The sequence below is a fragment of the Octopus sinensis genome, linkage group LG26 (assembly GCF_006345805.1).
Source record: "Octopus sinensis linkage group LG26, ASM634580v1, whole genome shotgun sequence".
Taxonomy (NCBI): Eukaryota; Metazoa; Mollusca; class Cephalopoda; order Octopoda; family Octopodidae; genus Octopus; species Octopus sinensis.
In genome coordinates this window covers 20,856,003-20,880,107 of record NC_043022.1, presented here as the reverse complement: position 1 = coordinate 20,880,107, position 24,105 = coordinate 20,856,003, and the positions used below count along the sequence as shown (strand labels likewise).

General features: G+C 41.1%; 1 protein-coding gene across 1 annotated transcript in view; it reads right to left on the bottom strand.

Annotated features, from left to right (window-relative positions):
• Window positions 1-593: 593 nt before the first annotated feature.
• The window catches only part of LOC115224774 (protein DDI1 homolog 2), a 35,850-nt gene continuing 12,338 nt past the window's right edge, over window positions 594-24,105 (bottom strand). The window contains exons 3-9 of the mRNA XM_029795684.2: window positions 15,380-15,607; window positions 11,602-11,728; window positions 7,979-8,106; window positions 7,751-7,879; window positions 6,474-6,577; window positions 4,169-4,355; window positions 594-1,412 (exon numbers count right to left, since the gene is read on the bottom strand). Coding sequence (XP_029651544.1) covers window positions 1,153-1,412; window positions 4,169-4,355; window positions 6,474-6,577; window positions 7,751-7,879; window positions 7,979-8,106; window positions 11,602-11,728; window positions 15,380-15,607 — 1,163 coding nt within the window. The 3' untranslated portion in view covers window positions 594-1,152. The remainder of the gene's footprint in view (window positions 1,413-4,168; window positions 4,356-6,473; window positions 6,578-7,750; window positions 7,880-7,978; window positions 8,107-11,601; window positions 11,729-15,379; window positions 15,608-24,105) is intronic.

The following is a 24,105-nucleotide window of genomic DNA, read 5'->3' as shown; positions in this document are numbered from 1 at the left end:
TAATGATAATGTTGTAGTAGAAGTAGCAATAATATTTGAGTAGAAATAATGATAATGTTGGAGTAGAAGTAGCAATAATATTTGAGTAGAAATAATGATAATGTTGGAGTAGAAGTGGCAATAATGTTTGTGTAGAAATAATGATAATGTTGGAGTAGAAGTGGCAATAATATTTGAGTAGAAATAGTGATAATGTTGGAGTAGAAGTGGCAATAATGTTTGTGTAGAAATAGTGATAGTGTTTGAGTAGAAATAATAATATTGGAGTAGAAATAGTAATGGTTTTTAGTACAGACAATGAGTGAACATGACTGAAAGGACACAAGTGCTGTTATGCCCTAGGAGCAAAGAAAAGCAGAGGGGGACTAAGAATGCAATAAATAAATGAATGAAGAATATTATTACTGCTTCTGTTCAAACACTGTATTGATATATCATAGAGTGCCAATGAGGAGGAGAGTGTTTGGGAATTAATAATGCCACTCACTGCTGTATGTACATCAAGACAAATGTTGAAACACAAATAATGTCAGAAATAATCTAAATACAAAAAAAGCTTTCTTCAACAAAATACTTTGATGTAAATGTAGATATACATAAATTGTAAATTTTATGTCAGGACAAACAACACATGTGAAAGCCAAGTTTTGGACAGTAACAACTCTTAATAAAAGATATGAGAGCAAAATTAAAGAACAGATATTGGTAGGTTGAGTGGAAACAGCAACAGATGAGGAGTTTAAAATGATACAACAACAGGAAAATATACAATTGTAAGTTAATGTGACATAATAGAAAAAAAAAGCTGACGAAATGACAGCATTTGTCATCAAACTATGAAACAACTGTTGCCATCAAGCCAGATGCAGGCAGTTGTTTCAATGTTAGCTAGTTTCATCAGTTCTGTTGATAACAATTCTTAATTGGAAGGCAAAATAAAATGTCTACAACTGAATTACAGTAGAATATTTAATCTCTTCAGTTGTTTACATTTGAAATTCAATGAGATTAGATTAATGAAGACGTGTTTATATGTTTATGGCTGTGATTCGGAAAAAAAAAAAGAAAAGGACAATGGCCACCTGTTAAAAGTTACGATATGACTGTTCACAAAATGTCACCCATCAAAATTACGACCCGCATCCCCCCAGCTCAAGGCATTTGTAAAGATTTAGCCAACAGCGCTGCCAAGGCCTGGTCGACATCTCCATTTGATCGATGCAGTTCATCTAGAACCTGTTGTCTTTCGAATCCGTAGGACATGAGTCGCAGCATGGCTTCCTCTGAGAATGTTTGTGGTGGAGAGGTTGGGGGAATGTGAGGAGGAGATGAAACTGTGGCCGTCGGTTTGGAGCCTGAGATAGCAGTGGATGTGGAGGCTGGCTTACGACTAGAAACCATCACGTGTTTTGCTGAAATTAAAATAAACAGAATCTCAGAAGACAAAAAAAAAAAAGAGAGAACCCCCGTCAAAATATTAAACATTTTCTAACCCTTTACAATTCAGATTACTCTGTTAAATACAACACTTTCTTATTCAAACTGTTTTGAATTAATCATGCATTATTTTATAGCTTTCAGGTTTTGAAGATGTGATTGTTTATTTTTAGAATGTCAGTGTAGGCAAGGTACGAGAGGCTAGATATGGCCAGATTGAATGCAAAACATAGGGTTGGATTTCGCCAGTTTAAATGAGAAATGATTAAACAAAAGAATTTAGATTTGTTTCAGTCAACCTAGACTCACCCTCCTCTACACGCTTCTTTCTTCTCAGTCACACTATATTAAGCGTTACGATGTGGCTGTGTGGTTAGGAAATTTCCTTTCCAACTATATGGCCTCAGGTTCAGTCCTACTGTGTGATACCTTGGGCAAGAGTGTTTTTACTATCATGCTGGATCAAAGCCTTGCATGTGTATCTGGTAGATAGAAACTGAGAGATGTATATATGCATGTATGTGTGGATACGTGTATGTATGTATATATATATTTACTCTTTTAATTGTTTCAGTCATTTGACTGCGGCCATGCTGGAGCACCGCCTGTAGTCGAGCAAATCGACCCCGGGACTTATTCTTTGTAAGCCCAGTACTTATTCTATCGGTCTTCTTTTGCCGAACCACTAAGTGACGGGGACATAAACACACCAGAATCGGTTGTCAAGCAATGCTAGGGGGACAAACACAGACACACACACACATATATATATATACATATATATGACAGGCTTCTTTCAGTTTCCGTCTACCAAATCCACTCACAAGGCATTGGTCGGCCCGGGGCTATAGCAGAAGACACTTGCCCAAGATGCCACACAGTGGGACTGAACCCGGAACCATGTGGTTGGTTAGCAAGCTACTTACCACACAGCCACTCCTGTATATATATATATACTATCATCATCGTTTAAAGTCCGCTTTCCATGCTAGCATGGGTTGGATGATTTCATTGAGGACTGGTGAACCATATGGCTGCACCAGGCTCCAATCTGATCTGGCAGAGTTTCTACAGCTGGATGCCCTAAAAGAAGAAAAAGAAAATGAAGATTAGGTAGTTAATAATTGTTTATTATTAACCACCCAATCTCCATTTTCATTTTCTTCTTTTATACGAATATAAACTATATGGTTTTATATATATATATATATTATATATATATATATTATTTTAATGAAATTACTTCTCTAAAAATATTAGGTATTGAACAAGTATTTCCTTAGATGACACCATCCCTTCATGAGGCTAACATAACCTCTAATTGTGCATGCATATATATATAAATATATATATACATACACACACACACACACACATATATATATATATAGGACTGAGATACCTGGTGCCTTGCTGTACTCATGAAGACCCCCTCCTACACCAGTAGAAGTGTTAAGGCCGTTCCCCCTGGTAAGGAAGATTAGCCTGCAAGAGTTTTGTACCAAGCCCATGCAAAAAGCACTTGTGCCGGTGCCACATAAGAATGCTTATGTGGTGTCATATTAAAATGGTTTGGTTTCAAAAGCTGGATGCCCTTCCTAATGCCAACCACTTAACAGAGTGTGATGGGTGCTTTTTTGTGTATACCTATTTCTTTACTACACACAACGGACTAAACACAGACAGGACAAACAAGTACAGACAAACGGGTTAAGTCGATTATATCGACCCCAGTGCGCAACTGGTACTTAATTTATCGACCCTGAAAGGATGAAAGGCAAAGTTGACCTAGGCGGAATTTGAACTCAGGACGTAACGGCAGATGAAATATGGCTACGCATTTCACCCGGCTAACGTTTTTGCCAGCTCGCATGGCATGAGTGTCAGACATCCTTTAATGTCTGTTTCCCATGCTGGCATGGGTTGGCTGGTTTGACCATTGCTGGCCAGCTGGAGCTGCATCAGGTTCCAATCTGTTCTGACTTGGTTTCTATGGTTGGGGGGCCCCACCTAATGCCAATCACTTTATAGTGTGTGCTGGGTGCTTCTTAATATGGCAGTGGCACGATAGCTTTTTATATGTCACTGGATATGCTCCCACCACACACACACAGAAGCTTCTTTCAGTTTCTGTCTACCAAAGCCACTCACAAAGATTTTGGTTGGCCTGGAGCTCTTAGTAGAAGACACTCCCTTAAGATGCCATACAGTGGGATTGAACCCAATACATTGCCACTGGGAAGCAAACCTCTTAACCCTTTCATTACCAACCCGGCTGAAACCGGCTCTGAGTACAAATATCTTGTTTTCATAAGTTTTGAATTAAAATCTTCCACCAAACGTTAGTCACAATTTATGTTCCTAACACTAGCTTAATGATAAAGTTATTTTACTAAATTCTTTGTTATATTTAAAATTAATTGAAAGAAACACAGAGCATCTCAACAGAAATATGGTAACAAATGTCTCGTTTCTATAAGTTTTGAATTAAAATCTCCCACCAAACCTTAGTCACAATTTACATTCCTAACACTAACTGAATGATAATCAAATTATTTTACTAAATTCTTTGTTATATTTAAAGTAATTGAAAGAAGCTCAGAACATCTCAAAACAAATACAGTAATGAAAGGGTCAATGACATAGCCAAGCCTTCAAGTTACAGGAAGTACAGCATTAACATCATAATGTTGCTATAACACGTTATTACAATGAGGAGAGGTAAGCTTACCTGAGGCCTCTTCAGCAGATCGTGCCAGAGCTTCAGCTAGTTGTTGGTCCTCAGTTTCTATACTTGATGAAGGTCTCTGTAACAGGTTTAACCGCGCATGTTCAGGAAGCTCAGATTCACTGAGGAACGGGGTTTCTGTACCTGTTGTACCGATCACTAACACATTTCGTTTTAAATCTATTGAACACTGAAAAGGGAACCAAAATAAATAAATAAATAAATGAAAAAAAAATACAAAAATAAAGAAAATAATACTCTTTTACTTGTTTCAGTCATTTGACTGCGGCCATGCTGGAGCACCGCCTTTAGTCAAGCAAATCGATCCCGGGACTTATTCTTTGTAAGCCCAGTACTTATTCTATCGGTCTCTTTTGCCGAACTGCTAAGTGATGGGGACGTAAACACACCAGTATCGGTTGTCAAGCAATGCTAGGGGGACAAACACAGACACACAAACATATACACACACTCACACATATATATATACATATATACGACAGGCTTCTTTCAGTTTCCGTCTACCAAATCCACTCACAAGGCATTGGTCGGCCCGGGTCTATAGCAGAAGACACTTGCCCAAGATGCCACGCAGTGGGACTGAACCCGGAACCATGTGGTTGGTTAGCAAGCTACTTACCACACAGCCCAGGTTATTTGAGTAAGAAATTTGTTTTCTACCCACATGGCTATGGGTGCAGTCCTATTGCACGGCACCTTGGGCAAGGGTCTTCTATAGCCTCGGGCTTACCAAAACCTTGATGAATTCGGTGGGTGGAAATTGAAAGTCTGTCATGTGTGTATGTACATGTGAAAGTGCTCGTGTCTCCTAGGCAGGGGAATCTCAATTGAGGTGATTATATTGCTCCCGACTAGTGCTTGGAGAAATCTGAACCATTACAAGGATTTTTGTATGGATATCCACATCATCAGCAGCAGCATTTAACGTCTGTTTTCTTTATTTTTTTATTGCCCACAAGGGGCTAAACAAGGACAGAGAAAGGGATTAAGTTGATTACATCGACCCCAATGCGAAGGAAAAACTTTAGCACATCTTTAATAACAAGTTACATTTGTTTCAGTACCAACTCTGCTTTCAATGCCAGTTTACGCAAAAGCTCAAAGCAAAACTTTATGTAATAGTTGTGGTTTTAAACATTATTTTACGGTGTGTGTGTGTGTGTGTGTGTGTGTATGTGTATATATATGTATAAAAATATATATACAGGGTGTCCCAATAAAATGTATACACACCTTAAATAATTGTAAATTTGTTATTCTTTGTAAGCCTAGTACTTATTCTATCGTTCTCTTTTGCCGAACCACTATGTGTATACATTTTTTTGGGACACCCTGTATAACAATACAAAATGGGACAAGAACGCAAGACATTCAAATAGACGTCTTTCAACTTCAGACAGACACCTGTTGTTTTTGTCCTGTTATTATTATCATTGTTGTTTTTTGTATTTATATTCGTATTACTTTTTGTTTTTTGTATTTATATTCGTGTAACATTGTCCGTTTTTCTGTCCTTGTTTCGTATACATTCAATCCTTTTCCCAAGAAATCTAATGCTCGTAGCTTAGTTTTTCCTTGGGACTGGCCAGATCAGAGCAATCTCAAGATTAATCAGCCGAAATTGCGAGGATGATCCGGTTTTTGACTGAAGATTAGAGGCTTCGAATGACCCGTCTGTTGTTTTTGTATCGTCTATTTGAATGTTTTGCGTTCTTGTCCCATTTTGTATTTTTATATATATTTTTTATACATTTATTATTGCGGCGTACGTACACCTTGTTCTCTTATATGTGTATATATATATATGCTTTTTTGTGCTTGCATAGGTTATATGGGTGTTTTCCAATACAGTGTCTCACTACTTCTGGGATTCTTTTGTCACCTCCTTTGAGTACTCTCCTCCACTGCTGATTAGATCACTTAATGGAAGCTATCAACTATTCTGAATATTGGAAAGAATTTCTGAGCGTGGCCGTTCACCAGCCTCGTCTGGCACCTGTGTCGGTGGCACATAAAAAGCACCCACTACACTCATGGAGTGGTTGGCATTAGGAAGGGCATCCAGCTGTAGAAACACTGCCAGATCTGACTGGCCCTGGTGCAGCCTTCGGGCTTCCCAGACCCCAGTTGAACCGTCCAACCCATGCTAGCATACAAAACGGACGTTAAACGATGATGATGATGATGATATATATATATATATATAAGTGTGTATATATATATATATATATACACACACACACATACTCACACCACAACATAGTAGTATATATACATATATACACACCTGATGCCGTCGAAGCATGTCCAGCCCTAACAACATATCCACGGGCTGGTCTTCCAATATTGAGAATGAAGACTGAAGGAAATCTGGACCAATTTGAATTTGACCTGCAACACAAAGAGAAATTATCAAAAGTCAAGACACGGTGAACATTCTCATGATTAACATCATCATCATCATTATTATTATTATATAAAGCAGTGAACTGGCAGAATTGTTAACACGCTGGGTGATATGCTTAGCAGCATTTTGCCCATCGTTACCTTGAGTTCAAATTCCACTGAGGTGGACCTTGCCTTTCAACCTTTTGGGGTCGGTGAAATAAGTACCAGTTATGCACTGGGGTCAATGTAATCGACTCATCCCCCTCCCCAAAACTGCTGCACTTCTGGCAAAATTTGTAACCACTATTATTATCATTCTTTCTACTCTAGGCACAAGGCCCAAAATTTTGTGGGAGGATGCCGGTCGATTAGATCATCCCAAGTATACAAGTGGTACTTAATTTATCGACCCCAAAAGTATGAAAGGCTAAATTGGCCTCGGCGGAATTTGAACTCAGAACATAAAGACAGACAAAATACCGCTAAGCATTTCGCCTAGCGTGCTAAAGATTCTGCCAGCTCGCTGCCTTGTTTATAATAATTAACAAACTGAACAACCAATGCATACTCTGAAAAGGAGGCACTGTGGCACGTAAAAAGCACCATCCGAACGTGGCTGAAGCCAGTGCCTGCTGAGTGGCTCCTGTGCCATTGGCACATAAAAAGCACTATCCGAATGTGACTAATGCCAGGGTCCCCTGACTGGCTCCCTTGCTGGTGGCACGTAAAAAGCATCATCCAAACATGGTCGATGCCAGGTCAGCCTGACTGGCTCCTGTATTGGTGGCACATAAAATGCACTTTCCACATATGGTCGATGCCAGGGCTGCCCGACTGGTTCCTGTGTCAGTGGAACGTAAAAAGCACTATCCGAACATGATCAATGCCAGGGCCACCTGACTGGCACGTAAAAAGCACCGACTACACTCTTGGAGTGGTTGGCATTAGGAAGGGCATCCAGCTGTAGAAACATTGCCAGATCAGATTGGAACCTGGTGGAGCTGCTGGCTCTCCAGAACTCAGTCAAAATGTCCAACCCATGCCAGCATGGAAAAACGGACGTTAAACAATGATGATGATGATGATGATGATGATTGCTTCTAGTAGATGTAAAAAAGTAATTGATAAATCCAACATTTAACAGCCATGTCATCTGAAACATACTCTTGTACTCACCTAAATGTACTCTTCCAATAATTTTCTGTGTACCAACACCTTTCGCAATCCCTGCCCATCGATTGTCTACGAGTCTCATGATGTTGCAGCGTTCTGCACACGACTGACTCATGATAGTCATTTGAGCACCTGTCAGCGAATGGATACAGTTTCACATTAAATAACATTAAATCTCGGCAGAAATATAGCATCAAAAGGGGGTTAAAGAAGGCAAGACTTGACTGTTACCTGAATCAACGAAGGCTTTCACAGGATGACCGTTAACATTGCAATCAATGTATAACATGTGGACTTGACCGAAACTCTCAGGGGCAAACTCCATTGCTGTCTCCATGTTAGTTTCTACATTTTTCAATCTAGAAAAGTAAAATACGAAATTATTTTAAATTGAAATTAGACAGAGTCAGACGAATAAACTGCCTGCGTCAGTTGTTGACTGCCATGACACTGCATCCTTTAAGGCCTTCATGCTTTCCGAAATCCGCCGAAACTACACCTGATTATATATACACTTTAGATGAGTTGTAGTGCACCTGAGCACTGTACACAATTATTATTATTATATTATTATTATCAGCAGTAAACATCTAGAGCAATAGTTCTCAAACACTTTTTATCTAAGGACCCCCTTCGCTTACTATTCCATTCTGGTGGGCTCCCATAGCCATTTGATGCTTAAAAACTTAATTTTATAGAAAATTCTTTCAAATTTCCTATTTTGTTTTACACCCATCAAACCCTTACTCTCTTTTTACTCTTTTACTTGTTTCAGCCATTTGACTGCGGCCATGCTGGAGCACCGCCTTTAGTCGAGCAAATCGACCCCGGGACTTATTCTTTGTAAGCCCAGTACTTACTCTATCGGTCTCTTTTGCCGAACCGCTAAGTGACGGGGACGTAAACACACCAGCATCGGTTGTCAAGCAATGCTAAGGGGACAACCACAGACACACAAACACACATATATATATATACATATATACGACAGATTTCTTTTCAGTTTCTGTCTACCAAATCCACTCACAAGGCATTGGTCGGCCCGGGGCTATAGCAGAAGACACTTGCCCAAGATGCCACGCAGTGGGACTGAACCCGGAACCATGTGGTTGGTTAGCAAGCTACTTACTTACCACACAGCCAACGGTTGTCACAAATATGCGATCCCTCTTTTGCTTGCCTACCCGCAGTTAACGCAAATATATGATGTAGAGCAGCCCTACATCTATCACGGACATTTTTAGCTGCTGATGCATGTTTACATTCGCTATAGTGTACTTTATCTCTTTAGGTGCGCGCGCTCGCCGTCCCGTGCATTATCTTAGCTATTTTAGGTTATGTTCAAGTCATGAGACTAGCAGTAGACCAATGGCATGCAGATACTTTACATGCATAATACCGTGTTTTGAGCTATACCACACGCAAAGCTATTTTTTGAATTTGAGCAGAATAACTCGGGCATATCATATTATGATAAATAGAGGTGCAGGAGTGGCTGTGTGGTAAGTAGCTTGCTTACCAACCACATGGTTCCGGGTTCAGTCCCACTGCATGGCATCTTGGGCAAGTGTCTTCTGCTATAGCCCCAGGCCGACCAATGCCTTGTGAGTGGATTTGGTAGACGGAAACTGAAAGAAGCCCGTCGTATATATGTATATATATATATATGTGTGTGTGCATGTTTGTCCCCCTAGCATTGCTTGACAACCGATGCTGGTGTATTTACGTCACCGTCACTTAACGGTTTGGCAAAAGAGACCGATAGAATAAGTACTGGGCTTACAAAGAATAAGTCCCGGGGCCGAGTTGCTCGACTAAAGGCGGTGCTCCAGCATGGCCGCAGTCAAATGACTGAAACAAGTAAAAGAGTAAGGGTAAAGAGAGCTTCACATAGTTCGTTTTCACAAACCGGTAGACGTAAATGCACGACACTATGTTATTGCAATGGTGAACGTAAATAGACGCAAGCTTGTTGGCACTTGTGTGTTTGTGTGGCCTCATTAGATAAAAAAAAACCCAGAGCAGTTTCTCGCATGCTTCAGGTAATAGCAGCACCAAGGGGTTAACATGTGTAGGTTGAACTATGCAAAATGTTAAAGAAAGTTATAGGTGCAGGAGTGGCTGTGTGGTAAGTAGCTTGCTAACCAACCACATGGTTCCGGGTTCAGTCCCACTGCGTGGAATCTTGGGCAAATGTCTTCTGCTATAGCCCCGGGCCGACCAATGCCTTGTGAGTGGATTTGGTAGACGGAAACTGAAAGAAGCCTGTTGTATATATGTATATATATATGTATGAGTGTGTGTGTGTGTGTTTGTGTGTCTGTGTTTGTTCCCGTAGCATTGCTTGACAACCAGTGCTGGTGTGTTTGCGTCCCCGTCACTTAGCGGTTCGGCAAAAGAGACCGATAGAATAAGTACTGGGCTTACAAAGAATAAGTCCCGGGGTCGATTTGCTCGACTAAAGGCGGTGCTCCAGCATGGCCACAGTCAAATGACTGAAACAAGTAAAAGAGTAAAGAAACCTAGCCGTTTCTTGCAATACATACATCTAAAGGAAAATTCCTTCAGGTTCTCAACATTTTTTTTGATTACTATTTCATTCTGGTGGGCCCCCATAGCAATTCAATATTTAAAACTAGTATAATTTTGCTCAGTTCAGAAATCGAAACCACAATCTTACAATCAAACACCATCCGATCGTGGCCGTTGCCAGCCCCGCCTGGCCTCCGTGCCGGTGGCACGTAAAAAGCACCATCCGAGCGTGGCCGTTTGCCAGCCTCGTCTGGCACCTGTGTCGGTGGCACATAAAAAGCACCCATTGCACTCATGGAGTGGTTGGCATTAGGAAGGGCATCCAGCTGTAGAAACACTGCCAGATCAGACTGGGCCAGGTGCAGCCTTCGGGCTTCCCAGACCCCAGTTGAACCGTCCAACCCATACTAGCATGGAAAGCGTACGTTAAACGATGATGATGATGATGATGAATGCCACATCGTAACCACTTAGCCACATACTTCTATGTAATACATACAGAGAATCATCATCATCATCACCTTCATCATTTAATATCTGCTATGCTGGCATGGGTTGGACAGTTTGACTGAAAACTGGTAAGCTGGGGAGCTGCACCAGGTTTCAATCTGATTTGACAAGGTGTCTAAGGCTAGATGCCCTTCCTAATGCCAATCACTCCAAGTGTGCAGTGAGTGCTTTTCCCGTGCCACTGGCACAAGTGCCATTGATGTGACACCGGCATCGGCCATGACCATGCTCTCACTTAGCTTGACGGGTCCACACAAGTATGGTGTATCACCAAAGGTCTCAGTCACATGTCACTGTCTTTGTGAGCTCCAACATTCAAATGGTGCCCTTTATGTGCCAGTCAGATGGCACTAGCATTGACCACAACTAGGATTTCACTTGGCTTGATAGGTCTTCTCAAGCATAGCATATTGCCCAACATTTTTACATGCCAGTTATGCGACACAAGTATAGTCTAGTACTCCAGCTAGTTGCAGCCCTCTAGAAATCATTTGTTTGTTCCTTCTTGAGCCACACCTGGCTCATCAGGGCCGGTTTCCCGGTTTCTTTGGCGTATAGGTTCGCCAGCTGGATGAGACGCCAGTCCGTCACAGGTGAGCTGCAAGATGCAGGAGGAAAGAGTGAGAGAAAGTTGTGGCGAAAGAGTCAGCAGAAGTTTGCCATTACCTTCTGCCGGAGCCACGTGGAGCTTAGGTGTTTTGCTCATAAACACACACATTGCCCGGTCTGAGATTCGAACCCATGATCCTTCGACCACGAGTCCGCTGCTCTAACCACTAGGCCATGTGCCTCCCTAGAAATCCTTTACTTACCGAATTTCTTCAGCTATCATTTTCTGAACTTCGGGGCTAAAAGGGTTAGCTGACATAAGACGCATGCGTTCTTGGGCCTTTTCCATTCTTTCACTCTGTTGTTGGCGAAACACTTCAGAAAATTTCTCTGCAAATCAAGAACAATGAAATGAGAAATACATGGAAATTTTACCAGTGAGTGAGTTACATTATCAGGCATAAAAAGAACATGACTCTCCCCAGACACAACAGAATATGCTTCAACACACGAACTCACATAAAGAATCTTGCAAACCAAATCCCCAAACGAAATTAAAATTTTGTCTTCTACAGAGAAAGAGTTGCTGTGTGGTAAGTAGCTTGCTTACCAACCACATGGTTCCGGGTTCATTCCCACTGCATGGCAACTTGCACAAGTGTCTTCTACTATAGCCTCGGGCCAACCAAAGCCTTATGAGTGGATTTGGTAGACGGAAACTGAAAGAAGCCCGTCGTATATATGTATATATATATGTATGCGTGTGTATATGTTTGTGTGTCTGTGTTCGTCCCCGCAAAATCGCTTGACAGCAAATGGTGGTGTGTTCATGTCCCCGTAACTTAGTGGTTCGGAAAAAGAGACCAATAGAATAAGTACTAGGCTTCCAAAAAATAAGTCCTGGGGTCGATTTACTCGACTAAAGGCTGTGCTCCAGCATGGCCGTAGTCAACTGACTGAAAAGAGTAAGAGAGACATTGCAAGACAAGGAAGGCAGGGGAGACAACCTAAAACTTCATGTCTTTTCTTTTACCCGTTTCAGTCATTAGACTGTCATACTGGGGCACTGCAATAATCCTTTCTACTATAAGCTGAAGGCCTGAAAATTGAAGAGAGGTGGCTAGTTGATAACATCAACCCCAGTACGCCAACCTAAAAAGACAAAGTAGGTGACAGCAGTATTTGAACTCAGAATGTAAAACTGGAAGAAATTTCACTAAGCATTTGGCCTTATTTGCTTAATGATTCTACTAGCTTGTCAAATAATCTTTTCTGCTGGAAGCACAAGCCCTCAAATTTGGAGGAAGGGATTAAGTCGATTACATCAACCCCAGTGCACAACTGGTACTTATTTAATCGACCCCGAAAGGATGAAAGGCAAAGTTGGCCCTGGCAGATGAAATACCACTAAGCATTTTGCCCGGTGTGCTAATGATTATTATTTCTTTACTGCACACAAGGGGCTAAACATAGAGGGGACAAACAAGAACAGACAAAGAGATTAAGTCGATTACATCGACCCCAGTGCGAAACTGGTACTTAATTTATCGACCCCGAAAGGATGAAAGGCAAAGTCGACCTCGGCGGAATTTGAACTCAGACGAAATACCGCTAAGCATTTTGCCCGGCGTGCTGATGATTCTGCCAGCTCGTTGCCTAACCAGCTTACTCTCTCTTTACTCTTTTACTTGTTTCAGTCATTTGACTGCGGCCATGCTGGAGCACCACCTTAAATCGAGCAACTTGACCCCGGGACTTATTCTTTGTAAGCCCAGTACTTATTCTATAGGTCTATTTTGCCAAACCGCTAAGTGACGGGGACATAAATACACCAGCATCGGTTGTCATGCGATGCTAGGGGGACAAACACAGACACACAAACAAATGCACACAGACACACATATATATACATATATACGACGGGCTTCTTTCAGTTTCCGTCTACCAAATCCACTCACAAGTCTTTGGTCAGCCCGAGGCTATAGTAGAAGACACTTGCCCAAGGTGCCACGCAGTGGGACTGAACCCGGAACCATGTGGTTTGTAAGCAAGCTACTTACCACACAGCCACTCCTGCTTGTCAAATAATAATAATTGTTTCTAATGTTACTCTCATCATCATCATCATCGTTTAATGTCCGCCTTCCATGCAGGCATGGGTTGGATGGTTTGACAGGAGCCGGCCAGGTAGAAGACTACCCCAGGCTACTGCGTCTGTTTTGGAATGGTTTTTACAACTGGATACCTTTCCTAACACCAATCATCCCACAGAGTGGGCTGATTGTTTTTTGCATGGCACCAGCACAGGTGAGGTCAGTTCTGGCATGGTTTTCACAGCTGGATGCCCTTCCAAGTGCCAACCACTTTACAGTGTGGACTGGAAGCTTTTTACGTGAAATATTGGGGCAAGTGGTTAGTCAATGAAACTGACCCCAGTACTTGAATGGTGTTATATAGATCCCGAAAGGATGAAATGCAAAGTAGACCTTCTTGGGATTTGAACTCCAGTGTGTATAAAGAGGTCAAATGAGAACTGCAAGGCATTTTGTCTGGAGTTTTTGCTCCAGATGAACTCCAGATGGACTCAGGATTGTGGTGATGGCAAAACTGTAGTGAATGTGGTCATGATGGTACTACTAGTAGTGGGTGGGTAATAGGATTTGGGTAGGGGTTCTGAGTATTGGGGAATGGATAGGTTGCGATGTGCATGATGGTAAGTGATAATAATAATGAAGATGGAGGTGGTGGTGGGGAGCTAACATTGTTGTTGTTGTTCTTCTTGTTTAACCCTGAGCCAGGCTTCATGAAGCACATCTATGAGACAAAAAAGCAGAGATACGTGGCTTAATGGTTAGGGTACTGGACTCATGATTGTAAGATTATGATTTCAATTCCCAGACTGAGTGATATGTTGTGTTCTTGAGCAAAACACTTCATTTCACATGACTCCAGTTCACTCAGCTGTAAATGAGTGACCCTGTGATGGACTGGCGCCCTATCCAAGGAGGAATATATCCACATCAGAGACATCAGGAAACCAGCCTTATGCTCCTTACGGATTAATGAGAACGAACCACAACAGAGATATACTCTACAATATTGTCATGTATAATACAAATATGGTGGAGATGGATGGCTTAATGGCTAAGGTGTTGGACTCCTGATAGTAAGATTGTGGTTTTGATTCCCAGGACCAGGCAATGCATTGTGTTCTTGAGCAAAACACTTTATTTCACATTGCTCCAATCCATTCAGCCGGTAAAAATGAGTATTCCTAAGACAGACCAGTGTCCTGTCCAAGGAGGAGTACATACGATGGGGTACTGAAAAGTTCCAGGCTTTGGGTACAAAAAGAAAATACAGGAGGATCAGTTAATTATGGTTTTATGCAGGATACTGCCCCACTCAGATTCACACACTTATTGCGGCAGTCCTTCAGTTTTTCTAAGCACTGTAAAAGAACTCAGGAGATCGGGTCTTTAACCAGGATTTTCACAATACCCTTACAGCCAGGAACTTTTCAGCATCCCTTTGTATACATCAGAGGGACCAGGAAACCAACCCTATGTTCCTTATGGAGTAATGTGGACCAACCACAATATAGATTTAGTCTACAATATTGCTATGTATAATATCAATGGAAATTGTAGTTGTGATACCAGTGCTGGTGGCATGTAAGAGAACCATCCGAACATGGCCATTGCCAGTGCCGCCCCGACTGGCCTCCGTGCCGGTGGCACGTTATAAGCACCATCCGATCGTGGCCATTGCCAGCCTCGTCTGGCACGTAAAAAGCACCCACTACACTCACGGAGTGGTTGGCGTTAGGAAGGGCATCCAGCTGTAGAAACACTGCCAGATCAGACTGGGCCTGGTGCAGCCTTCTGGCTTCCCAGACCCCAGTTGAACCATCCAAGCAATGCTAGCATGGAAAGCAGACATTAAACGATGATGATGATAATGATGATGATGAATATAGATATGCTGAAGAGTTGGAGCAGGAAAACATTAAGTAAATTCAATGAGAAATGGTCTCCATACCTAAACTTCCGCTAACCAAAGCTTCAGCTAAAGGAGGGTTTCTTTCCTTCAACAGAGCCAGTTCGTGTGGGTTATTGAGGAACATATCTCTCACAACTTTGGGATCATCCATGAAACTTGCTCCACCTCCATGACCTTGGCTGGTTGACTGTCCCCCAATAGATGCTTGGGGCAAAGGGCCAACGCCAGGGATCTGGATACTGCCAAAATCAATCACAGGAGCTGATCCTGAAACGGAAAAAAAAAAAAAGGGGTTAATAGATAATAAAACAGGTGATTATATAATTAATCAATAAAAAAAAACAAGGAAAAAACTATGTGAGGATGAGGTACATGCAAAGTATTAATAGACACTCAGGGAAGGAAAGAAAGGTAGTTTTACGTTTTGAGCAAAGCTCTTCTTCAGAAAGGAGACAGAGGAAAGTCCAAAAGAAAAAGAAGAAAGAGGGGAAAAATTGCCAATTATCCACATATAGCTACATTTTGAAATAAACAAAGATATATATATATATATATACATATATATATATATATATATATATATATACACATATATATATATATACACAAATATATAGATATATATATATATATATATATTATATACATATATATATAGTTAATCCAAACAAGAAAGCACAAAAAAACACAACAACACGAGGACGTGGAACAAATATAATATTATTGGATGCTCAGGAAAGAAGGAAAGGAGAGTTTAATGTTTTGAGCGGAGCTCTTTGTCGGAAACATAGGATAAAGGAAAGATCCAGAGAAGGGAAGACAGAGGAAAAAAAAAATCGCCAACGGTACACACGAGGTCAGAGAGAGAGAGAGTGTGTGGAAGTGCATGGCTTAGTGGTTAAAGGGTTAGACTTATGATCATAAGATTGTGGTTTCAATTCCTGGACCAGGCAATGTGTGTTCTCGAGAAAAATATTTCATTTTATATTACTCCAGTCCACTCAGCTGGCAAAAATGAGTAATCCTGCAATAGACCGGCGTCCTGTCCAGGTGGGGAACATAAACGCCGGGAAAACTGGCCCTTATGTGTTGGTACGTCTAAGGAAGGAACTTTTTCCTTTATATACCAGAGCTGGATTAACCATTAAGAAAAATAAGCATGTGCTTAGGGCATCAATGGAAGTGAGGGCAACACAGAAATGGTAAATGGTCCACAGCACAAAATAAATTACTTCAAACTTGCTAAAATCATATTCAAAGTGGTTTATATGATCAGAAATATAATTTCCAAGTGTTCATGGTGTCATGGTGGGGATCTGATCAAAGACTTTGCTATAAAAAAAGTAGGAAAAAACTTTGAGTGGCTGTGTGGTAAGTAGCTTGCTAACCAACCACATGGTTCCGGGTTCAGTCCCACTGCGTGGCACCTTGGGCAAGTGTCTTCTGCTATAGCCCCAGGCCGACCAATGCCTTGTGAGTGGATTTGGTAGACGGAAACTGAAAGAAGCCTGTCGTATATATGTATATATATGTGTGTGTGTGTGTGTGTTTGTACCCCTAGCATTGCTTGGCAACCGATGCTGGTGTGTTTACGTCCCCCGTCACTTAGCGGTTCGGCAAAAGAGACCGATAGAATAAGTACTGGGCTTACAAAGAATAAGTCCCGGGGTTGATTTGCTCGACTAAAGGTGGTGCTCCAGCATGGCCGTAGTCAAATGACTGAAACAAGTAAGAAGAGTAAAAAAAGAGAGAGAGTAACTATAAATAAAGTGGAAATATACAAACATAAACATCTTTTTCCATCTTATTGTTAGTTTTGTTTCATTTAAAAAAAAAGAAAAATTTATTTTGTTTTATTATTGTTTATATTATGAGTTACATATACAAAGGGGGAACCAAAGCCTTTTAAGTGCTTAGAACCTCTATGGGTCTTAATCCGGCCCTACCTTTTGTCTTTTGTGGAAGTATACAAAAATAAACACTATTCTCCATCTTATTTCTTTATTGCCCACAAGGGGCTAAACATAGAGGGGACAAACAAGGACAGACAAAGGGATTAAGTCGATTACATCGACCCCAGTGCAGAACTGGTACTTAATTTATCGAACCCGAAAGGATAAAAGGCTAAGTCGACCTCAGCGGAATTTGAACTCAGAACATAACGGCAGATGAAATACTGCTAAGCATTTCACCGGTGTGCTAAAGTTTCTGCCAGCTCGCCGCCTTTTCTTTTTCCGTGTGAAGCTTAGGTGTTTTGCTCATAAACACACACATCGCCAGGTCTGATATTAGAACCCGCAATCCCTCTGCTCTAACCACTAGGCCATGTGCCTCCACATTTTTTTTTTACATAGAGGGGACAAACAAGGACAGACAAAGGGATTAAGTCGATTACATCGACCCCAGTGCAGAACTGGTACTTAATTTATCGACCATGAAAGGATGAAAGGCAAAGACGACCTCGGCGGAATTTGAACTCAGAACATAACAGCAGACGAAATACTGCTAAGCATTTCACCAGTGTGCTAACGTTTCTGCCAGCTTGCTGCCATTTCTTTTTTCATGTGAAGCTTAGGTGTTTCGCTCAGAAACACACACATCGCCCAGTCTGAGATTAGAACCCGCAATTCCTCAACTGCAAGTCCACTGCTCTAACCACTAGGCCATGTTTTTTTACATAGAGGGGACAAACAAGGACAGACAAAGGGATTAAGTTGATTATATTGACTCCAGTGTGCAACTGGTACTTATTTAATCGACCCCAAAAAGGATGAAAGGCTAATCGACCTCGGCAGAATTTGAACATAGAATGTAGCGGCAGACAAAATACTGCTGAGCATTTCGTCTGGCGTGCTAACGTTTCTGCCAGCTCACCATCTTAACTATTCTCCATCCTGATGTTAGTTTTGCTTCATTTTGAAAAATAAAAATTTATTTTGTTTTATTGTTTGTATTTTGAATTACATATGTATATAACAGTAAAAACTCCCTTCAGTAACGAATGACTATGGGATGGCACATAGAAAGTAACCCTCCGAAACACAAGTCTGGGCAAAGTTGTTTATGGAAGACCAGCAGTCACCCATGCATACCAGCCTCCCCTCGCAATACCATTGATGCTGTCCAAAGAAAAGGCAAAGGGGCCGATACAGCTTGGCACCAGTGATGTCACAACTCATCTTTACAGCCGAGTGAACTGGAGCAACATGAAATAAAGTGTCTTGCTCATGGGGACACCAAAATCTTTTAAGTGCTTATGGGCTATATGGGTCTTAATCTGTATCATCATCATCATTATCGTTTAACGTCCGTTTTCCGCGCTAGCATGGGTTGGACGGTTCGACAGGGGTCTGGGAAGCCAGGGGCTGCACCAGGCTCCAGTCTGGTCTGGCAGTTTCTACAGCTGGATGCCCTTCCTAACGCCAACCACTCTGCGAGTGTAGTGGGTGCTTTTTACGTGCCACCTGCACAGGTGCCAGGGGAGTCTGGCATCGGCCACGATCGGTTGGAGCTTTTAACGTGCCACCGGCACGGAAGCCAGCCAAGGCGGCGCTGGCAACGGCCACGTTCGGATGGTGCTTTTTATGTGCCACTGGCACTGGAGCCAGCGCTCGGACGGTGCTTTTTATGTGCCACCGGCACAGAAGCCAGTCAGTCTGTATATATATATATATATATATATATAATATATATATATACTTATATATGACGGGCTTCTTTCAGTTTCCGTCTACCAAATCCACTCACAAGGTTTTGGTCGGCCCGAGGCTATAGTAGAAGACACTTGCCCAAGGTGCGACGCAGTGGGACTGAACCCGAAACTATGTGGTTCGTAAGCAAGCTACTTACCACACAGCCACTCCTACGCATCATCAACCATCATTTAACATCCTTTTTCCATGCTGGCAAGGGCTTGCTAAACTTACAGACTGAAGTGGCCATAAGTGATGTCTGTTCTTTAGTATCATTGTGATATCTTAAATAATGCTTGGTATTGTGGTATGACAAACAATGACCCATGTTGTGATCTCGCAAACAATGATCACTGTTGTGATAAAACAAATGAATACTAAGTCTTGTGATATCAAAGCAATCCTTCCTACGACAGGCACAAAGCCTGAAATCTTTATTGAGATGGGGCTGGTCAATTTCCTTGACCCAAGTATTTAACTGGCACTTATTTTATTGACCCTGAGAGGGTGAGGCAAAGAACCACCATGGAATTTGAACTCAGAACCTAAAACTAAGAGAAATGCTGCTCAGCATTTTGTCCAACATGCTAATGATTCTACCAGCATGTTGCCTAATAATAATCTACTATAATAATACTCTTGTGTTTTTTTCTCTGTCACAACATATGGATGATAGATGAATAAGGAAGGAAGGGGTGATGGGAAACTGGTAGTGGGAGCATTTCAACTCTGTGTGAGTATATGTGTGTGTATGGAAATGGGAGGTATGTAAATGTGAATGCTTGTGTGTGTGTGTGTGTGTGTGTGTGTGCGTGCACAATGGAAGTGGGATGGTGAACATTCAACACTGAAAAGAAAAATCAAACAGCGTTTCAACTCTGTGGGAGTATATGTGTATATGTGTGTGCGTGTACAAGGAAGTATGTGAACGTATATGTGAACCAGTGTTTTTTCAGTAACAAACAAAGATCATAGTCACATCTCAAAAGACAACCACCACATAACATTGACAAGTGTATTAATTTGATTTACCATCCACATTCATAAAATACTATTAGCCATCATTTTTGACAGCACGGGGCCAGCTAGTAGTAGTAATAATAGCAATAATAATAATAATAATAAATCTTTATATTATAGGCACAAGGCCTGAAATTTTGGGGAGAGGGGTTAATTTGATTGTATTGACCCCAGTACTCCACTGGTACTTAATTGACTCCGAAAGGATGAAAGGTAAAGTCGACCTTGGCTGAATTTGAACCCAGAATGAAAAGACAGACAAAACGCCACTACCCAGCATGCTAATGATTCTGCCAGCTGGCACAAAGCCTGAAATTTGAGTGGGGTAGGATAGGGGGGGGGGTAGTCAGGACCAATGACCACCAGTACAAGACTGGTTCTTTATTTTATTGCCCCAAAAGGATGAAAGGACAAGTAGACCTCAGTGGGCAGTTTAGACTCCATGTCTGTTTCGGCATGGTTTTTGCGGCTGGATGCCCTTCCTAATGCCAACCACTTCACAGGTGGTTGGCATTAGGTGAAAGGCAAATCTGACCTCAGCAGAATTTGAACTCAGAATGTAGACATGGATGATATTCCACTAAGCATTTTTCCTTGCGTGCTAATGATTCTGCCAGCATGCCACTTTCAGTACTTATTTAATACTGGTTTCAAATTTTGGCACAAGGCCAGTAATTTCGGGGGAGGGGGTAAGTTGATGCAACCGACCCCGGTGTTCAACTGGTACTTATTTTATTGACCCCAGAAGGATGAAAAGCAAAGTCGACCTGGGCAGGAATTGAACTCAGAACATTAAGACAGACGAAATGCTACTAAAGCATTTTGCTCAGCATGCTAACAGTTCTGCCAGCTTGCCAATTCACAATACTGGTTTCAAATTTTGGCACAAGACCAGCAATTTTGTGGGAGGGGGTAAATCAATATAATCAACCCCAGTGTTCAACTGGTACTTAGTTTATCGACCCCAGAAAAATGAACAGCAAAGTTGACCTCGATGGAATTTGAACTCGGAACATGAAAACCAAATGCCACTAAGCATTCTGCCCAGCATGCTAACAATTCTGCCAGATTGCCACTTTAATAATATTAACAGTAATATCAAAACAATAATTAGACAGACGTTTAAAATATCTTGCACTAATAATGAACCAGGATTAACGACAACACACTTGCCAACTAGTTACCTAGCTGTCGATACTAGACAAATCTACTTAACTGGTATTATTGTAGAAATGGGGATTATGAATATCTCAGTATTAATTTCTCTGTTTAAGAAACACTTTTTCATGTAAACAGGTTTAATCTTAACGAATTGCACATATCTATGCACCAACTGACAACAGATATACATCAAATTAAAAGCAGTCACTAACATTTATACACCAAATAACAGATGCCATTTTACAGACTGATTGATAAAACACTGCCATTACTGATTACTCTCTCTTTACTCTTTTACTTGTTTCAGTCATTTGACTGTGGCCATGCTGGAGCACCGCCTTCAGTCGAGCAAATCAACCCCAGAACTTATTCTTTGTAAGCCTAGTACTTATTCTATTGGTCTCTTTTGCCGAACCGCTTATGTTACGGGGACGTAAACACACCAGCATCGGTTGTCAAGTGATGTTGGGGGGACAAACACAGACACACATATATATATATATACACATTCATACGACGGACTTTTTTTTTCAGTTTCCGTCTACCAATTCCACTCACAAGGCTTTGGTCGGACCGAGGCTATAGTAGAAGACACTTGCCCGAGGTGCCACGCAGTGGGACTGAACCCAGATCCATGTGGTTGGTAAGCAAGCTACTTACCACATAGCCATTCCTGCACTTAATTAGTGAAATTAATTAACTAAATTAACCATCTTTTGCAGTTACAAGAACAAATAGTGTGGCTAGCAATTTAGACAAATTGTCCGTATCAGGACAATTACCCCAGTAGGACAATCACATCCCTTGGTTAATTACCCACTCTCCAATATATTAAGAAGTTTAAAATCATCATCTGTTGTCCTCATGGGTAATTGTCCTGGGGGGAAGTGTTATTGTCCATGGGGGGGGGGGTTAAATGTCCTAGACTCATCCACACAGGAGTGGCTGTGTGGTAAGTAGCTTGCTTACCAACTACATGGTTCCGGGTTCATTCCCACTGCGTGGCACCTCGGGCAAGTGTCTTCTACTATAGCCTTGGGCTGACCAAAGCCTTGTGAGTGGATTTGGTAGATGGAAACTATAGAGAATTCACTTATAGGGATTCTACACGCTAGAAAGAACAGCTAAGTTCTATAACCACAAAAAATTCGGGATAAAATTCGAGAGGAATAAATTTGGAAATGAAAAACATTTACCATCTATTTTCCTGGACCAATTGGTTTCTAATCATCTTTTAGCGAGTCATTGAGAACTCACAAGGTTTGATTTTCTTCAGCAGGTCCAACCTAGTGTTAAACATATCCCAAATTTTTTGTGGTTATAGAACTTAGCTGTTCTTTCTAGCACGTAGAATCTCTATAAGTGGATTCTCTATGAATTTAAATATCCACTATATCGTATATATATATATAGATAGATAGATTAACTAATAGGTCTGACAGAGCAGATATCGTGACATGGGTTTGTATAAAACAAGAATCGGTGTTGTTTTATGATGACTGTTTAAATAACAGCATTAAGAAAAAAACGTGACGCAAGTACTTTTCTCAAGTGGAATGTTTTGAGGCAAGACTAGGAGTGAAACATGACAAATCTGACTCTTCAAGCGTGTATGAATCAGGTAATTATGTGTGTGTGTGTGGGGGGGGGGGTTGAATTATACGTTGTAGGCGCAGGCGTTGTTGTATTGTAGAGAAAGTTTGTTTCCCAACTACATGGTTCCTGGTTCAATCCCACAGAGTGACACCTTGGGCAAGTGCCTTCTACTATAGCCTCGGGCTGACCAAAGCCTTGTGAGTGGATTTGGTAGACGGAAACTGAAAGAAGCCTGCCGTGTGTGTGTTTGTGTGTCCCACATTCGCTTGACAACTGGTGTTGGTTTGTTTACGTCCCCGTAACTCAGCGGTTGGGCAAAAGGGAGCTATAGAATAAGTACCAGGCTTAAGTTGTTTCTTTTTTTAAGTACTGAGGTCGATTCATTCGAATAAAAATTCTGAAGCGGGGCTCCAGCATGGCCTCAGTCTAATAACTGAAACAAGCCAACGATAAAAGATAACAACCTGTAGCCGATCTACTTCACAATTAAATCTGCTTCAATAAAACCCCTTGTCAATTTGCAAGGTTCGATCAGAGAAACAAAGACCTGAATGTTTGAGTGATAGTAAGTAGAGTGACCTGAATAGGTGACAAAAACTTTATTATCCAATTATGATGAACAAGTCCAGCAAACAAGACTTAAACAAAGAGAATTATTTTTTGAACACGGGAAATAACCCAGTTTACACGATTAGAGTGGAAGGATCTTATAAACTGATAAACTGGCCCTTTTCCAACAAGCTGGTTTTCGTCTGTGGGCAATTTCTTTCAGTACCATTACCAGACATGATAAATCTACTTTAAAAAAAAGTACGATAGCTTTCGTAAGTTATCGTAATTATACATAAGTCCCACTATTTTATACTGGATTTTAACGGAATAAAAGAACTGGGGTGCGATTAATACACGGGGTAAAACTAAAGAACAATAATAAAACTAAAGCGAAGAACGAATATATAGTGCGTGTGTTTATTTGGCAAAAAAAAAAAAGTGACCGTCCCGAAATGACTATATATATATATATATATATAATATATATATATATACACACACACACACACACACAAATACATGTATGGTGATGTAAACGGGGAAAAATAGAACTCAAAATATGAGTATATGTGTATTTTTATTTATATTTAGCATAAGCAACAGAGTGACTCAAAGGCCGAGAGTTTCGTGCGTGGGCACCTACCAAACCAGATCGAAGATCTGTAACTAGTTTGATACGGGTCAACGCCCGAAACTCGGCTTTTGAGTCACTCTGTTGCTTCTTATATATATATATATTATATA